At 33.9% G+C, this 19,096-nt stretch overlaps 1 protein-coding gene across 1 annotated transcript in view; it reads left to right on the forward strand.

Annotated features, from left to right (window-relative positions):
• The window catches only part of LOC145259209 (cubilin-like), a 217,986-nt gene that overhangs the window by 124,091 nt on the left and 74,799 nt on the right, over positions 1–19,096 (forward strand). The window contains exons 12-16 of the mRNA XM_080117044.1: positions 1,093–1,186; positions 5,358–5,482; positions 8,562–8,714; positions 10,202–10,289; positions 17,017–17,138. Of these exons, the coding sequence (XP_079973170.1) occupies positions 1,093–1,186; positions 5,358–5,482; positions 8,562–8,714; positions 10,202–10,289; positions 17,017–17,138 (582 nt within the window). The remainder of the gene's footprint in view (positions 1–1,092; positions 1,187–5,357; positions 5,483–8,561; positions 8,715–10,201; positions 10,290–17,016; positions 17,139–19,096) is intronic.

Consider the following 19,096-nt stretch of genomic DNA (forward strand, 5'->3'; position numbering starts at 1 on the left):
ATTGGCACAGGAGTTTGATACAGTTTTCAAAGGTCAACTTGTTGAACTTTGACCACTTGACAGCCAAATTTCTGGCTGAAAACCGATGAAAAAGATTTTCCCAAATCTCAATACCACTTATGTCAAATCTCGAGTCTGTAGACTGAAAATTGACAGAGTAGTTTGGTAGGGAAATGTACACACACAGAGACAAATTCACTTATATATATGATTAGGTTTTTTTTTGGAAAAAGAATTCCAGCAGAGTGCTCAATTAAAAGGAAAATCCAAATTGTAAGAGCGTATTTATATTTTGTGTATTCGTCTCGAATATTGGCTGAAGAGAGCTTGATAAGGATACCTTAAACGGGCCTTATTATCGGGCTTGAAACCGACGGTACCAATGATCTGTCTCAACTAACAACTTTCTGTACACAAAATACAGAATATATATATATATATATATATATATATATATATATATATATATATATATATATATATATATTAATTCCATGGAGTTTCAAAGAATGGTTTTTTCCTCATCTGGATAGGATAGTCATATAAATATTAATATTTATACTTGCTTTAAGTTGACAGACTTATTCAAGTTGTAATCTCGAAATTTTTTTTTGAATTAATGAGAGAGAAAAAGAGAGAAAGACATAGATATAGATATATTTATGGAAATCGCTCCAGACAAGAAGTGGAGCCACGTGATGTACGAAGCTTAAAAGAAAATAAAAAATATAACTTCAAGGTCAAAAACAAGCCAACAATAAATTTTAGATGGAATAGATTCCCATCTAGAAAACAGCAATTCTTCCCACTTTTTCAGAAATATCGCTCATGGAATGTGAGGATGAAAGAACAAAATAAGAGAAGTGGGAGTAACTGAAGCGATAGTTGCCGAAAGTATACCCAAGTCTACTTTCAACTATTTTGTATATGTAATAATTTAAGGAAGCAGCATAAGGGTCCGCATCACTTAAGCCATCAATGTGATAGCGTATGTGCATGACAAGTTCAGATGCTACTCTTTTTTTTTTTAATTTATTTTGAATTTTAAAATATTTTAATTAAAGGTCATTTTTTTTTCATTTCTCTTAAAAGCTGATTCCGTCTGTGCAGAACCAATTTCTGTTGGGGTTGTAAGAAATTCCTGGCACGAGTTAACCTCCCCTTATTATCCGACGGTATACGAAGGGTAAGTTAATTCCAAAAATCTTAAGAAATCTTTTTCTTTTAAACTATATATATATATATATATATATATATATATATATATATATATATATATATATTTAACTAAATTGTCATTACTTATCTAGGTCCAAAGGCCACTCGAAGATAGGGTTAAATGAGTGACTTGAAAACGATCATATTATAATCCGCTGGGAAGCATCTCTGCGGTATTGTGTTTCACAGGAAAAAAACTTTGCTCATGGAAGTTTAGTTTTAGTATGTGTGTGTGTGTGTGTGTGTGTGTGTGTGTGTGTGTGTGTGTGCGTGTGTGTGTGTGTGTGTGTGTGTGTGTGTGTGTGTGTGTGTGTGTGTGTGTGAAAAAGAGACAGAAAGAAAGAAAAAAGAAAGAAAGAATAAAAGAGAGGGGAAAAGAAACTCTCATGTAAAAACCTGCGGTTTACTGTATACTCCGTCCCGTTGCAGTCCTCTGCACCGACAAAGGTTAGCAGTAATACCAAAATGTGTGGATGGTTCTACACAAAGCCTTCACCACTATAAACAAATCATCTGTCGAAATCGATGGGAGAGTCCATCATTATATATATATATATATGTATATATATATGTATATATATATATATATATATATATATATATATATATATATATATAGTCAGTAGAGTTTAGTTTCCTAGAAGTACATCCAATGAAACAACATGTGTCTACCAAAATAGTGCTCAATGAGTGAACAGAGCAGGTATATTAATTTTATTTATACAAACATTAATGGCTACATATGTACATACATGTTTCTGTAATCACCCACGTTGGGGGATTACGTCTTCAGGCCAAGAATTACCGTCGAAAGTGATATTTCCACCAAATACATTTTCCTATTTCGTTTATCAAGTTAGCATGCAACCTGGGTGGGAGTCATAAAATACGGTAAAAGGATGAGTGAGGTCTTTTGAAGATAATAAACATCTTTTTCTTTCCCTTTCCAAGCTAACTTTTGGTTTTTATGGCATAAGGTACTTGAGAATTTAGTTTTCCTGTCTTGGAGTCTGTAAGTTAGGAACCTTAGCGATGGTCAGCTAAGTACTGACCGGTGCCTTTTAATCTACATCTACCCACACACATATGCAACACACATACAACACACACATACACACACATATTAATACGTATATCCAAAAGCGAATCCATGCTGTACGCTTTTTTTTTTTTTTTTTTTTTTTTTCAACACACATACTGAAATTAGACAATAACTCTGAAACTACGTAGGAATAGAGCTAAGAATTACATTAAGGTAAATAAAACAAGACAAAAATAAATAAAATGAAATAAAAATAAAAATAAAATAAAATTAAAACAAATAAAATTAAAACAAATAAACAAACAAACTATGAATAAATATAAAACACGAAAGTTATCTAAATACCACATGTACCTATATACATATATCAATATACTTATAAATGTCTAGATTTTGCCAGACCCGCGCATATATACACACACACATTACAGACATACAGAGACGAATAATAGCGTTTTTCTTTATTACTATAGCGTGGTAACCCCTTCGTACATTCAATATTATGCTATCACAGTCCAGAAGGGTGTACATATATATATACATACATACATACATATATACATATATATATATAAACACACACACATATACACACATACATATATATACACACATATATACATATATACATATATACATACACACATATACATACACATATAACATATATATAAACAACATTCGGACATTTATACATTCTTGCAGTCTATATTGTTACAACAATCATATACGAGACAGCCTATTCTAATAGTTCAGAAAATATATATGCATATACATACATCTACATACAATACACACAGAAATACATCCATATCCAAACATACACACAGATATATAGGTACACATATCTATAAAAATATACAAACATACCAGCATACCTAAAATACACTTATACATACATACTCATACAAATATAGACATATACATATATATCTGTACCTTGCCACCAAATGATAAATCTAAAGTAGAGACAGACATGAATACATTTACCATATAAATTCCCTTTTTCAATCAAACTCTACACGCATAGTTATATTTCATAGCCCCATCCGCTTGTTACATGTTCTTAAGTTATAGGTTTTTTCGTAAAAATTTACATTACGTAAAAGTTTATATTGAATTCAGCATGAAGTTCATAGGCCTATCCTCATATTAAGCAAACACTCTTTCGATGGTAAAGCAGATATACATAAGATGTATCACGATACAATAATAATATATAATGACACATGACAGAAATCAGAGTATTTAGGTTATACAAACCGAGTATATAGGCTTATATATTGTAGTACTTACCTTCATCTTTGTTTATTCACCCTAATTTCCTTTTTCTTTCATTCACCCTTCATTCCTTACTTTCTTTCATCTATATATTTCTTCTTTTTTTTTTTTTTTTTTTTTTTTTATAAATTGCTTTTCCTACCCGGTTATACAAAGATCCTATATCCATACATGCACACATCCAAAAACATCGATATGCATGCATTATTACGAGGTTCACTCAAAAACAATCTATTACTCGTTTGGTCACAAATATACCTTCATACAGGTACTTGTTTCGGTTAGTAATACCATAACTGCTCGATGAAGTAGAATATTAAGCAACTTACGTAACCCATACCGGTATGATCATAGTTGCGACCTCACTAATCCTCTTTGTGGGGGGAGGGGTTATTTGATGGGGGTTAGTTGTACTCATAATTGTTCTAGTCTACTAATTTAGAGTTCTTTAAGTGCGTGTATTCTGAAATGTTTGCAGGATATAGCAGTTTCTTGTTTAATATTTAATAATTTTTCTCTGTCTTTAAACCTAGTTATCTCAAGTTTTTCTGATAAGCATAATGGACATGGTGAGTTCAATGAGTGGCAAGTATTGGCCCTCCTAATAATCTTCCATTCTATACTAGGTGTCTTATTTTCGCTAACTAATTTCCAGTAATATAACGATAAGGAAGTGTCCTTTTCATATGTTTGATTACTCATCGAGCGTGTATGTCCATAGAATCTATTTTTGAAAGTCATTTGGGTACTCCCTATGTAGAATCTTTCGTCCCTTGGGTTCTCCACCGGGAATATCCTAGCTTGGTATACCACTGATGAGGTCAGACATTCATTTTTTATTGGGCATTCCTCAGGCTTTTTTACAGTTATATATATATATATATATATATATATATATATATATATTATTTTAACTTTATTTATTATTTATAATTAATTGGTTTTCATATTGTATTAAATTCTATATAAAGTCAAGATGAGAACAGTAGTTCAAATAATCCAAATAATACGAATTAGTTCAGCATATCTCAACCTTTTATTACTCTTACATAAAATAAAATACTTGTCTCAAGAAACCACTCTTCAAAAACAAACTTATATACCATATTTATCTTTTTTTTTATTTTCATTGTACGTAGTTCAGATGGTAATTATTAAATGCGTTAGAAAATACATATAATCGGCACAGATAAATAGAGCACCTCTTTTTTTGTAATTAGACTGTCACAATTTACATTGAATACCCGTATTTTTCTCCGGCATTAGTGATGTCACAACCAAAGCGTTATCAACCGAAAGGGACATAACTTAAAAACCAATTCAATTATTTTTACGATTAATATACCAATCTGTAATAGTGTAGCAATATTTAGTCTTGAGTTTGTTAAAAACTGAAAATATTATGTATGGTTAGAGTAAGTAAAAAGTGGAAAATTCCACTAGAAATTTAAAGAAAGAATTGAAGCTGACGTGTTCAGAAAGTTGCATCAAGGCAGGAAGTCGACGTGGCACAAATGCCAATAAAACCTTTCTCTTATGTTTCAGAGTTTTCTAGATGAGAATTACGGACTACTGTTCTTATCTTGTATGCTATTCTCACAAAGCTTCGGACGATGCAACCTCCGACCTTCTTCGGGTTCATCTTGCCGAACTCGAAAATTTTTCTGTCAATAATTTTTATGGAATGGAAAATTTTGCCCTTGGAGAGTTTTTTATCTTTATGTTCTGTGCTTGCAAGAAAAAAGGAATTTCATTTTTAACTTTCATTTAATAAACAGTGAGAATGTACCTTATTAAATGTATGTTTCTCTTTTAGAAATGTCACGTGTATTTGGAAGATCAATGCTCAACATCACGATGATCTGATTGAAATGGAAGTCGTTGAATCAGAGATAGAAGAATCAATTGGATGTATTTATGACTACGTCACAATTTATGACGGTAAGAGCCTTCGTATTTTTTATTCATGCACTAGCATGGCTATCCGGCGTTGTCTGGAAGCATTAAATGAAAAACAGACGAGTTTTAACAAAAAAAGAATGTGTGACATCTTATGCAATTATTTGCTTTCCACCTGTCTTGTTGTCACTTTTTGCTGTCTCTTTTTCTATATCTACCTCTCTACATCCCCTCATATCCCCTCTCTATTTCTCAGTATATATATATATATATATATATATATATATATACATATATATATTACACGGAGGTTACCACTTATCAAGGCCCGGAAGCCACTCAGGGATAAGGGTTATTGCAAATACAGTACGTTAGTCTGGAGATTTAATGAAGTGTTTACTTAAGGGGGCGATTAATTAAGAATTTGTTAACGTTGGACTTGAAGACATCCAGGTTGTAGTCAGGTGGGAAGCAGGCAGACGGAACAGAGTTCCACAGGCATGCAGTTCTAAGAAAGAAGCTTTGTTCATGGAATCTACGTTTTGATTTAGGCACACAGATAAAGAGTGGGGAAAATTTTTTCACAGTGGATTTAGCTAGACGGGTGTTTTTCATGAAAGATTGGCGAGGGGGGACCAGAGATTGGAGTTCAGACGAGCACCTGCCATGGAAATAACGATAAAACAAGGATAGGCTCGCAACGTCTCTTCTGTGGGAGAGAGGTTGCAGGGTAGAGAAAAGGGCATCCCCTACTAAGCCACGAAGTCTATTTTGTACTCTGTCAAGGCAGGATATATATATATATATATATATATATATATATATATATATATATATATATATATATATATATATATATATATATATATATTCACAGCATATACACCCCAACTTTCCCCGGAATGTAGATCGGATCGCACCAATATCTTATAAAAACCATTGTAATCTTGACACCTGTTTCGATTTTTTTTTTTTGTCTGATGAAGTGTTGTCCCTGAATTAGGACTTCAATAAAACATGTATGCACATATGTAGCCAATAATGTTTGTATAATAAACAGACTATATACTGTACCTAAACCTAAGCGTAGATTCCATGAGCAAAGCTTCTTTCTTTGAACTGCACGCCTATGGAATTGTCTTCCGTTTTTCTGCTTTCCAGCTTACTACAATATGGTTGTCTTCAAGTCTAACGTAAACAAGTTTTTGATGAGCCGTTCCATATAAGTTAACAAATTTACCGAATCTCCATTACTAACGATTACTATATTGTCTAATTTCTACTGTACACTCTTTAACCCTTATCCTCGAGTGGCCTCTTGGCCTTGATAAGTGGTGATGCCTATGTAAAAAAAAAAAAATGTGTGTGTGTGTGTTTTGTTGGTAGCGGGAGAGGATTTTGTCTGTTATGTGTATATCTTATTGATTGTGTCTCTTTATATCTATGTATGTAGCTGTGTTCCTAATGTCTTACCGTCTAGTTAGTATGTGTGTGCATGTGTGTATAACGTTGACAGGCACCCCTTCGTGGGTATCCATAGTCTGTCAAAGACTGAAGGGGCCTGATATATATATATATATATATATATATATATATATATATATATATATATATATATATATATATATATAAGACCTCCTTTCTCAGGTCAAGCACTCTTGTTAATTGATATCACCTGCTACAGCTTTAGCGCAATGCAAAGCTCTTTATAAATAAACAAATGGAACTCTATAGGAATGATGATCAATGCTTATATATGGATGGATAGAACTACCTTTCTATCAACTCGATGCTTGTTGGTTCGATTCCAGGTTTGGAGTGGGTGCTGGTATAGCCACACTGAAAGGTTGTGATACAGTGAAAAAGTCTCTGTGTGGATGGCTATTGAATATATATATATATATATATATATATATATATATATATATATATATATATATATATATAACAAAAAGTCTATATTCCAAATTCCAAGATGTTATTTCAGTATGGTAAAATGTTCAATTCTTGTTAAAAAATACATTGAAAATCAACTCTGAACAAAAAACTTTGGCACATGGCCAACTCAAAAGGGAGGGGGGGTTGTTGGTCATCCTTGTCACTCCAGAACTAAACAAAATCAAAAGTTTCTCCCAGCTAGTATCTTTCACCATAATACCGCATTCACCCTTTCATATTGGGGGACGTCCTACTTAACTCCCAATTTTTAAAACATTTTTTATTGATGTGTAAAAACAAAAAAAGGATCTTGGCCAAAAGGCCAAGCCCTTTTGTTAAAATTGTAAAAGTATTTATTTAAGTAATCTGGTTAATGTAGTGTTAGGATATATCTGATTATTACAGTTTATCTCCAATAACCTTATAGGAGTCTGTGACATATTTCCATTGCATGGACGCCCAGCGTGAACGGAAACCTCACAATATCATTATATAATTTTTAGACAGAACAGGTACTACCCTTGGATACTTAAATGTACGGCCCAAAAAACAACATGATTTTTTTATTTAATTTTTTTTTTTTTTTTTTACATTAGATCTTGGTGATCGAGAGATCCTATTTATTAAAAAGGAGTATATAAGGTGATAACATGCTACAAACATTAAATGAATAAATATCTATATACTAATAATTTAATATTCGTGGTATGTTATCACCTTCTAACCTCCTTTTTAGTAAATAGGATCTCCCGATGGAATAATTTATAATCTGGACACCGTGTCACACGTCACGTACGTAGGTTAAAAGTATTGCAATATTAACACTTAGATTTTCACTATTAACGATTACAACGTTCTTCAAATGCAGCACTTCTATTTCTCGTTCTCTTTCAGTGGAGGAGAAATCCTTCACGACTGAGACAATTTTTATTTTTGTACCTTTTCTCCACGTTAAAAAACGACCCTGGTGTCTAACTCTGTCCCGTGGGGAGGCATCGTAAATAGGTACAACGCTGTTTTCCCGATGACTGTCATACACTCATTAACCCTCGAGTGGCCTTTGGGTCTTAATCTAAAAAAAAAAAATATGTAGCTGAACCCTTCATGGCTATATTTTATTCATATTTTAGGTTTTATCTATTCCATTCTAATTCAATATATTTTTTTTAATCTTTCTCAACAGGCGATAACAAAGAGTCTACGATTTTGGGTCGATGGTGTGGCAAAGATATGCCGCATTTTTTCAGCAATGGCGCTAATTTGCTCATCGAGTTTTTCACCGACAATTCATACGAGTACAAAGGATTCAAAATCCGCCTCAGATCAGTTCCAAGACGTAAGTTACTGCATTAAGATGTGTTTGCTCATCCTGTGCGTTTATCGATAGAAATTCTATTTCTAACTTCAATATGACCGACTCCTGGAAATACTATTTCAAATTTAAGTTTGACAGACTAATGGAAATGATATTTTGAACTTAAGAAGAACAACAACAGAACAACAGTAATGATATTTAATACTTAAGCATGATTAACCTACAGCTATGATATATCAGACTTAAGTGAGACAGATCAACAGAAATGATATTTAAGATTTAAGCATGATATACTTATGGAAATCATATTTCAAGCTTGACTGTGACAGATCAACAAAAATGCTATTTAAAACTTAAGCGTGACAGACCAACGAACATTTCATTTAAACCTTAAGTAAAACATACCATTAGAAATACTATTTCAAACTTTAGCATGACAGATCAACGGAAATAATATTTAATGCTTAAGCATGTTTAACCTATAGAAATATTTAAAACTTAAGTGAGACAGACTGATGGAAATGATATTTAAGATATAAGCATGATAGACCACCGAAAATCCTATTTCAAACTTCGATGTGACAGACCAATAGAAATGATATTTAAAATTTCAGCATGACAGACTAATGGAAATCCTATTTGTTATTTTAGAATGACAAATAAACAGAAATTATATTTAAGATGTAAGCATGACAGACGAACGGAAATTATATTCAAAATTAAAACTTTACAAACCTGCAAAAATACTATTTTAAAATTAAGCATGACAGACCAAAAAATACTATTTTAAAATTAAGCATGACAAATCAAAAAATTCTATTAAAATAGTATAAAATAAAAAAGTAAGCATGACAGACCAAAAATACGATTTTAAAATTAAGCATGCCAGACCAAAAATACTATTTTAAAACTAATCATGAGCGACCAAAAATACTATTTTAAAATTAAGCATGACAGACTAACAGACGGACGAAACTTCTTATAAAAATGCTTGGATGGAATTCATTTTATCGTTCAAAGTTGATATCTATTGGATTTTATGTTCATTGTTTTTTTAGAATTACACTAGAAAAACATATTACCCGATGACCCGTTAGTCCACCCATTGAGCTTAGGTTAGATTAGATTGTATTAATAACACTTAAGATGAGAATGAGAGCGATCGATATGGTATAAAATACGAGCAAGGAAGCAAACAACATACAGTCAAAGAGGATGAAAATGATAGGCAGAAACTGAGTAAAAGATGGGTCACTTGGTAAGTTAATTACAAATTACAGTTAATTAGAACAATTAAAACAGCAGATTTTTTTCGAGCATAACTCATCCGTATAGCTGAGGAATATTTTAGCATGTATTTTGTGTGATTAAAATGTACTGGGAAAAATTCCTGTAGAAACAAACTTTGATTGACTCAGATTTAGTAAAATAATAGATATATGAAAACAGGTCTTGTCACTTTTTGTGGTTGTCATTACGCAGTGTCATTCTCGGTTTCTTTTCGACAGGTAATGTTTGCGGTTCTGTTGTATATTTTGCCGTCAAAGGAGAAGTGCAATATTTCTCTTCACCCACAACTTTGTCGCCACTTTACAGGTAAACAAGAATTGTATTTTTTTTAATTATTTCATGCAATATGGTTTCTGTAAGGAGGATGGGCTCCCTCTATCAAGCTAGAAAATTACTCGCACCTGAGAATATCCTATATCTACAAAGCCGTCCATACATGGAGTACTGTTATTACATCTGGATTAGAGCATCTACCACTAGTTTCTCACTCTTAAACATGGTCCAAAAAAAGAGTCCAACCTAAAATATGTTGATGGAATGTGCTCTGATGATGATATAAATACTCCTGACTAACCCAACAAGTAGCAGAATCCCACACCTATACTAGAGAGATCCCTAGATGTCGGAAAGTCTTTTACTCTAATAGTTTCTTGCTGGACTTTGTAATTTCTTCTTGGTTTTCTGCTTCCCTAATGGTACTGATATGCAGAAGTTTAAGTGTAATGTGAACAGACAATTTGTTGCTTAATTCCTTACATAGTGCCCCTGTAGACATGGTCCCAAATAGTAGCTCGTTACATGCAATTGGCTACTAGGCCTATAGGTCGATCATTGGTGTGTGACTGATCCACATGCTACGGTTAGGGTGACCGGCCCACGTGTTACAGTAAATGCCCCAGAAATGGTCCCATGCCATGACGATGGGTCAGTCGATAAGGTTTGAGTATGAAGATCTGTCAGTTAGACATCTTTTTGTCTAGGTGAAAATGAAAAGCATACCTGGGATGTTGAGTGCTGGTGGATCTTTCACTCAGGACTCCGTCTTCATTCTGGTCTGGTGGCTCTCCTTGGCTGGTATCGTCTTGAGGCCCATTTCGACATTTAAGCAGACATAACATGATACGCAACATAATTGTAATATTTTAACTATTTTATTTTACCAAATTAATACAATATTACAATATTAATTTACAGAGCATACAATTAACTTAACACAATTAGCTCTTTAAAACTAACTAACCATAACTAGTGCTGAGGGAGTGGGTGCCTCCCCTCCTCTCATTTACGGAGAAACAAAAATATAAGTCTTACCGCATGTTGTCAGGACAAAAAGAGAGAGAGAGAGGAAAGGGAGGAAATCATGGGATTGCATTCTGGTTGCTGGTGTATCCCTCCGCTCACGGTCAAATCACCTCTTGACCATGCAGGTGGGGGTGGTGGGAACAACCACCTCAAGTCCAACATAAACAAATTCTTTATGAATCGTCCCTTTAAGTAATTCAATTTACCAAATTTCCATTACTAACGATTACTACGATATTATCCCAACGACTACTGTACATTCAATAACTCTTATCCTCGAGTGGCCTCCGGGCCTTGATAAGTAGTGACCACCCCCACCCCACCCAAGTAAAAAAAAAAGAAAGAAAAATACCAACCGCGGCACTAACTAAGGAATAGTGCCACAGCTATATGCCTTGTTTGGAGTGAATAAGAGCCCCCCTCCCCCCCCAAAAAAAATAAGATTCGTTTATATTTTATGAACCAAAATCAGCATGCATGCTGCCGCACCAAAGTCCATCGATTTCTGCAAATATGTTGCCAATCAGTTCACAAAAATTTACATACATGAAACTTGTATCAAAAGAATTTATCGTTCACACAGTCTTACTACATTTTTAAAAATACGACATAATTACATTGACACATTAAATCACCAAAGTTAAGCAACGTTTAGCCTGATCAGTACCAGATGGGCAACCAATTTGAGAATACCAGATGGGCGACCAATTTGGGAATACCAGATGGGCGACCAATTTGGGAATACCAGGCGCTGTATGTAGGTGGACATCGACACCTCCCTGTAGGAGTTGCAAAAACCTAATATCATTATCCATCCTAACGAGGATATACATGCGGTTGGAGGTCGCTTGTGAATTTCATACTTGTAATTAAATACGTTGCTATTATGTGTATTCGGTAAAGTAAGACGTCTCCAATCTGCAAGTTTTCCTCTGCCAAATAAATAGTTCAAGAAAGAAAACCAACGTTCAATGAAATGTATCCATATGAAATGGAATAGAAAAGGAAAATTAAATAAAGAAAAAAATATTCGTTCAAACTCCTGCTTTCCCACGACTAAATTCAACTGAAACTTTCCACCGTCCGTTTTCTCTCTCTCTCTCTCTCTCTCTCTCTCTCTCTCTCTCTCTCTCTCTCTCTGTTGTCAAAACAAGAACTGCCGTCGTGCTTCCAACTCGACCTTTACATAACAGTGTCCGTCCTCTTATGCAAATCAATGCCACATGTATATAACCGAACATTCTACAATTGTTGATTTTTTTTCTTTCTCTTTCCCTCCCTCATTCCGCCATACGACAGGAGAGAGGCGTACCTGTTTGTGTAAGTTACTTTATTTCTTTCACCAGGTAATTAATTTATTTAATTACATTTTAGACCATAATACTCCCATGGAACTTCCTCTTTTGGAGGATGTCAGTTAAACCTGTTTTAGGGTTAGTGCCGCAGTTTCATTTTTCATTGAATTTAACAAAGGTCGACATGAACATAGCGTGAAGCATCAAGGTCACGTGACGAATGTATAAAGAAGGTTGGTTGGTTGGTTGCTTTTGTTTTACGGCATATCAACCCTTTTCGGGTTATTTAATGCAGAATCCAAAGATTTTGAAGAAAATTTTTTTTTAATAGAATATATTTGTTGTTTTCACGTCGGTTTCTATTTAACCCATAGTTAGGACCCTAACAGGTACTACCACTCCGCATCAGAGTGGACCTGGGAGCAATGGTAATTAAAGGGTGGCTCCACACTCCCCCAAACCCCACAAGTTGCGGCCCTCACCACTGGATATAGTTTAAGGTCATATCCAGGACCCCCATTGAGGGACTTTTACCCTCTGCAGGGGGGCAGTCGGCGTATTCTAATGCCCCACCGACAGGGCCGGTATAAAGAAGGACAATAATACATTATGCTTAATAAAAAAATTTGTAAAATCTCACTGAAGATGAACAAGGTATTCATTGCACTATTCAAGCCAATATTGCAACATGGAAAAGCTTACAGGATTCACCAATTGATGGGTGACGTCGATAGGGCTAAAGAAAGTTAAGCTAGAGCTATTAAATTGTGTTAAATACCCGGGATGTATGTACTGAAAAAATAATTTTGACAAGAAAAGGTTCACCTGACAATGAGATGCAAAAAACAGGAAAAACATAATCAATTGTCAAAATAGTTGACGGATGTGCTAAAAAAAATCATTTGAATAAAAAAAAAGTAATGAACCTAACACCAGGGACCACATGTATGGAAAGAAACAACATAAACATGAGCGATTGTCAAAAGATAAGATAAATGTCGTATGTGCGAAAGGTTATTTTGGCAAGAAGTATATGCAGGTGTAATCAAGTGACACCCAGTGAATAAAAAAAAATGTGTTGGATTATCAATTGATTGAAACAACTGTCTTGAATAAAATGCCCTGGGAGCGCAGTGACAGTGATAATGCATTTGCAGTGGTCACAAATTGTTTTATAATAACAACCCAGAATTTATATCCGGAGTTCATTGGCACCGAGAAGAATCAATCTCCTAACTAACCATCCACCACCGTCACCGATAATAAATATATCTCTACCATTATATAAAAGAAACGTTGTTTGTGTGTATAATTTCGTTTCCTACAGACTCGAAAACAGCTGGGCCAGTTTTTATGAAATTTCACATAAATGTACTTTATGTGCCTGGCAATGTTCTTGGATAGGTTTTATATCAGAATGTCTTCTATAACTATCGATAATCAAAATATAAATCGATGAAAGAAAGAACAGACGATTTTGTCCTAAGTTAACATTTTATACAGCCTAACATCACAAGTGCATCTGAGAAGTTTTATTACCAAACAAACCGAGAGGCCTTACATATAAGATCAACAGTAGGTTCTTTGATGTGTCAGAGGCACTTCCAAAATGAATGTTTCTGTTTAAAGCACACTTGCACCATAATACTTGACTTTTTCATTTTAAACTTAAATTTAAGCCATTATCACCGCACAAGCAGTAAGGCACAACATATAAAATCAACAGTAGGTTCTTTGCTATGAGAAAGATGCGTTTAAAATGAATATTTCTGTTTAGAATACAGTAGAAGCATGATACTTGACTTTTGCATTTTAAAATTCTAGCCATTATATAAAAAATAATTTTATAAAATCAGCAGTAAGTTCTCTACAGTGCAATGTAGACTACAATGTATTGTGGACTAAGTCACTGCAGGAAGGCATGTGAGGCTTCCTCCTGGTGCACCGTGATGGGTCCCTAACTAGAGCAGGCAATCAATCGATTTGATTGAAAAATGGGTGATTTCACCGATTTCGATGACGATAAAAATATGAGAGGGTGAAACATTTATTGATCATTATTCAATCCCGGGTAACGTCGCGTATCCATGCTAGCACTGTTATATTTTGATGTATCAGTCTGGTGTCATTCTTTTAAGCAGGACAGAAATACATCATCGATTTTTGTCATTACTGATGTTTCTCATCTTTAGAGAGCTGGATTTCTCTCACATTTAAGAACGATCTTGTGTTTAACTTTGCCCTCGTGGGGAGGCAAATAAATAAGGGCAATCAATGGGATAGGATGTTGATTTCTGTGCCACATAAATTGTAAAGGAGGTTTATGTCACTTGGCCTGCTAACCTAATGTGAAAATTAATGTGTGCTTGTTGAAAGAGAGGTGAGAGACCGATTTATTTTTATTTTATAAAATGTCATTTTAAGTAAAAAATACTATTACTTACTTAATTGTCATGGCGAAAATAGTAATGTATCCAAAAATTACGGAAATTGGCCGAGTAGAAAGTTATTGGTAAATGTGTAGTTTAGGGGCGTAAATTATTTGGCAAACAAAAAATTATAGAAACTATTTATTTTTATATAAAACGCATTATTAGACCCAAAAGCTGAAATAAAAACCCCAAAAATTCATTTTTATTATTTTTTCATCATTTTTATTAGACATTCGAATCTGCTTTATTGCTTTTACAATTTGGCCTTTCTAAGGTTTGACAGATTGGCCTTTTTTAAGGCCAAATTAAGCCTTTTTAACACGCTTTCATTACAAGAGAAAAAAGGCTAAATTTGGCTTTCAAACCTTACTTCAAACTAAAAAAGGCTAAATTTGGCTGTCAAACCTTACTTCAAACTAAAAAAGGCTAAATTTGGCTGTCAAACCTTAGAAAGGCAAATTTTTAAAAGCAATATGGCGGTCTCGATTGTTGTACATTTAGTCTAATAAAAAATGTTGAAAAAATAATAAAAATGAAATTTTTTTCGGTGTTTATTTCAATCTTAGGGTCTAATAATGTGTTTTATATAAAAATAAGTATTTTTTATCATTTTTGTCTGTCAAATAATTTACGCCGCTAAACTATACATTTTATAAGTAATTTATAGTTAAAAGAAAAAAAATTTACAGAAAAATGGTATTTTTCGTAGATGTTTTAAAGTAGACGGTACAGATTTCACACGGGGGAGGGGGACATAACTCGAAACGCATATTTTAGATGTAATGGCGTCCAACATGTGTATCCTAAATCCATAGACTTTTTTTTTACTAAAAACAAAATAGACGTTGGTCTACTCAACGAATTTTTGTAATTTTTCAGTATATTACTATTTTCGACATGACAGTTAAGTAATATTGTTTTTGCTTAGAATGATATACAGTGGAGTGGTCCCCCAACATATGAACTACCCTAGTTACGAGAAATTCGAGATAAAAGATGGTGTCAGACCTGCGCGAGCCTTTCCTAATCTCACACAAAAACGCGTTCACATTTCAAGCTATATTACTTGTCATATACATACGCGCACACAAACATACGTGCCCACGTCCACACATGTACACATATTCACGTTCGCGTACATACACACACACGCTAACGTACGCACATACACACACGCATGGACAACGTCACTTCCCCTTTCAAAGGAAATCCACACATGCGCAAAAGACCACCGGAAACAACTATAAAAGAAAGAGCAATAAGTGGCTTCTTCCTTTTCCAACCTACCTTCCGAGGTGGTTGGTCGGCGCACCAGCCACCGCCATTTCGGCAGGCGCGCGTACCTCACACCACTTGCTACTATGTGGGACAAAAAACTAACAGACCGTACATACACTTTATACGCTTTCTCTCTCCACGAACTGGATTGACTTTCTCACTCTATCTCCACTTCGGCTTTGGTCCATCAAAACAGAAATGTGCGCGACGCTCTACTGAGCTTAACCCTCTCTTCCTACAGGCCGGCTTACCAATTCGCATTTCTCTATTGCATTCCCCTTTCCTTCCACGCGCGTAGTCGTCAACGGCCTAATGAACACGTGTACACCCAAGACTTTCATTTCTCAACAGAAAATAAACAACATGTTTATTTTATTCCAGCATTTGAGTTCTTTATTTCCTTCATTCAATTCGTTTCATTATTTTTTCTTGTAGCGAGTTAGCATAGTTACGAGTTTCCAGATGCAACCGCTAGGTTGTTGAGTGTGTCGTGTTTCACTACGTCTCCTTAATGATGCCATTTCAATTCGAGATACGAGCTTCATCCAGGAACGAATGAATCGTGTATGTCGGGGGTCCACTGTATTAAAAAAAAATCGATCTCTTGTCTCTTTCTCAACAAGCACCAATTATTGCATTGGTTTTAAAATATTAAAAGGGTTACGTTTGCAACTAAATAACCATTAATTGAAGGGGACATAACTCACTGTGCCTTTTCTTTCACAGGTCAGTAACGTGTTCATGGCTTATTATAACGAATCCGGGTGACATTGTTAAAATTGAAGTAATCTACTCTGCAGCGGGAAAATCTCCAGCTTGTAACAACACATATTTCAAAGTTTTTGACGGTAGGTGTACATTATAGGTATACATTTATTCTCTTCTTTTTTTTTTTTACACAGTGATCACCACTTATCAAGGCCCGGAAGCAACTCAGGGATAAGGGTTATTGCAAGTACATTACGTTAGTGTGGAGATTTGATGAAGTGTTTAATTAAGGGGGCGTTTCATTAGGAATTTGTTAACATTGGACTTGAAGACATCCAAGTTGTAGTCCGGAGGGAAGCAGGCAGACGGAACAGAGTTCCACAGGCGTGCAGTTCTAAGAAAGAAGCTTTGTTCATGGAATCCGCGTTTTGATTTAGGCACAGATATAGAGTGGGGGAAATTTTTCACAGTGGATTCAGCTAGATGGGTGTTTTTCATGAAAGATTGGCGAGGGGGGACCAGAGATTGGAGTTCAGACGAGCACCTGCCATGGAAATAACGATATATAAAAGTGAAAGTGTCTGTTTGTGTATGTGCCTGTATAGGTGTATCAGAATTTTTGTAGGAATTTTTGACACCCCTAACACGAAACTGCGAATAAAATATAAAAAAACTAGTAATTTCTCTTTTAAAAGTGGGTTGTTTATTTTCTTTATGGATTATACTTCCAAAATAAACTATTAAAGTTGTTTTAAAAGTAATAGAAATATTTTTTTTTTATTTTTTAAAAAACTAATGAAATTAATTGAATTTTTCGAGCTCAGTATTTTTCAATTTTTAAACTTTAAAAATCTATCAAAGTTTTTCTATTGATTCAATTTTTACAATATCTTCAGGGTCAATGTGAAATTTTATGCTCTTTCCAATAAACCGAATATAATATTTTGGACAAACGTTTTTTTTTTTAATTCACGTCCCCCCCCCCATTTTCAAGTGTCTATTAAAAAGTAAATAATTAATTTACTCACCAAAGTTTTATATATTACAAATTGAAGAGAAAAGGTCAATAAATAATATATTCAAATTTAAAACAAAAAAAGTAGTGTTTTTTAGAAATTTACCTGTAAAGTCCGAAGTTTAAAACCTTTTTTTTTTTTAACCACGTTGTTTGTTTTTTCTTTTTCTTTTGTTTTAAATGAAACCTTGGTCCTTGCTCCTTTAATTGAAAAAGAAATTAAGGCTTGAATTATATTTTTCGAGTAGTTATAAGCTTGGAAAGACAGGGGGTCGAATTAATTCACGCCTCCCATTTTGAAATGTCTATTAAAAAGTAAATAATTAATTTACTCACCAAAGTGTTATATATCGCAAATTGAAGATAAAAGATCAATAAATAATATATTCAAATTTAAAACAAAAAAAGTAGTGTTTTTTAGAAATTTACCTGTAAAGTCTGAAGTTCAAAACCTTTTTTTTTTTAAAAACACGTTGTTTTTTTGTTTGTTTTTTGGGCGTTTTTTTTTTATATAAAATCTTGGTCCTTGCTCCTTTAATTGAAAAAAAAATAGGGCTTGAATTACATTTTTCGAGGAGTTATAAGCTTGGAAAGACGGGGTGAAATTATTCAATATTTTTCACAAAATTTCTGACACACCTAGTACCTGTATACATTTCCCTACCAAATAACTCTGTCAATTTTTAGTCTACAGACTCGAGATTTGATACAAGAGATATTGAGATTTGGGAAAATTTTCTTAATCGATTTTCGGACAGAAATTTCTTTGTCAATGGATAAAAGTTCAACGATTTGACATCTGAAAACTCTACTAAACTCCTCCGACAATTTTTGGTCTAAACACTTGAAATTTTAGATATAGGTTACTTAGACATGGATTAAACTTTATAATTTGATTTGAGTCCCCCAAAAATAAATACTATGGGGTCAAAATTGGGGTCAAAGTTTAAAAAAAAATTGACCTTTGCAGTCGCTGTCAAATTACTCAGCCAATTTCTGGTCTAAACATTTGAAATTTTACATAGAAGGTATTCAGAGATAGGGCAAGCTTTTTAATCAGTTTGGGTCGGGAATTTCAGCTGC

The sequence above is a fragment of the Euprymna scolopes genome, chromosome 34 (genome assembly GCF_053919585.1).
Source record: "Euprymna scolopes isolate OS-2025 chromosome 34, ASM5391958v1, whole genome shotgun sequence".
In the NCBI taxonomy this organism is placed as follows: domain Eukaryota; kingdom Metazoa; phylum Mollusca; class Cephalopoda; order Sepiida; family Sepiolidae; genus Euprymna; species Euprymna scolopes.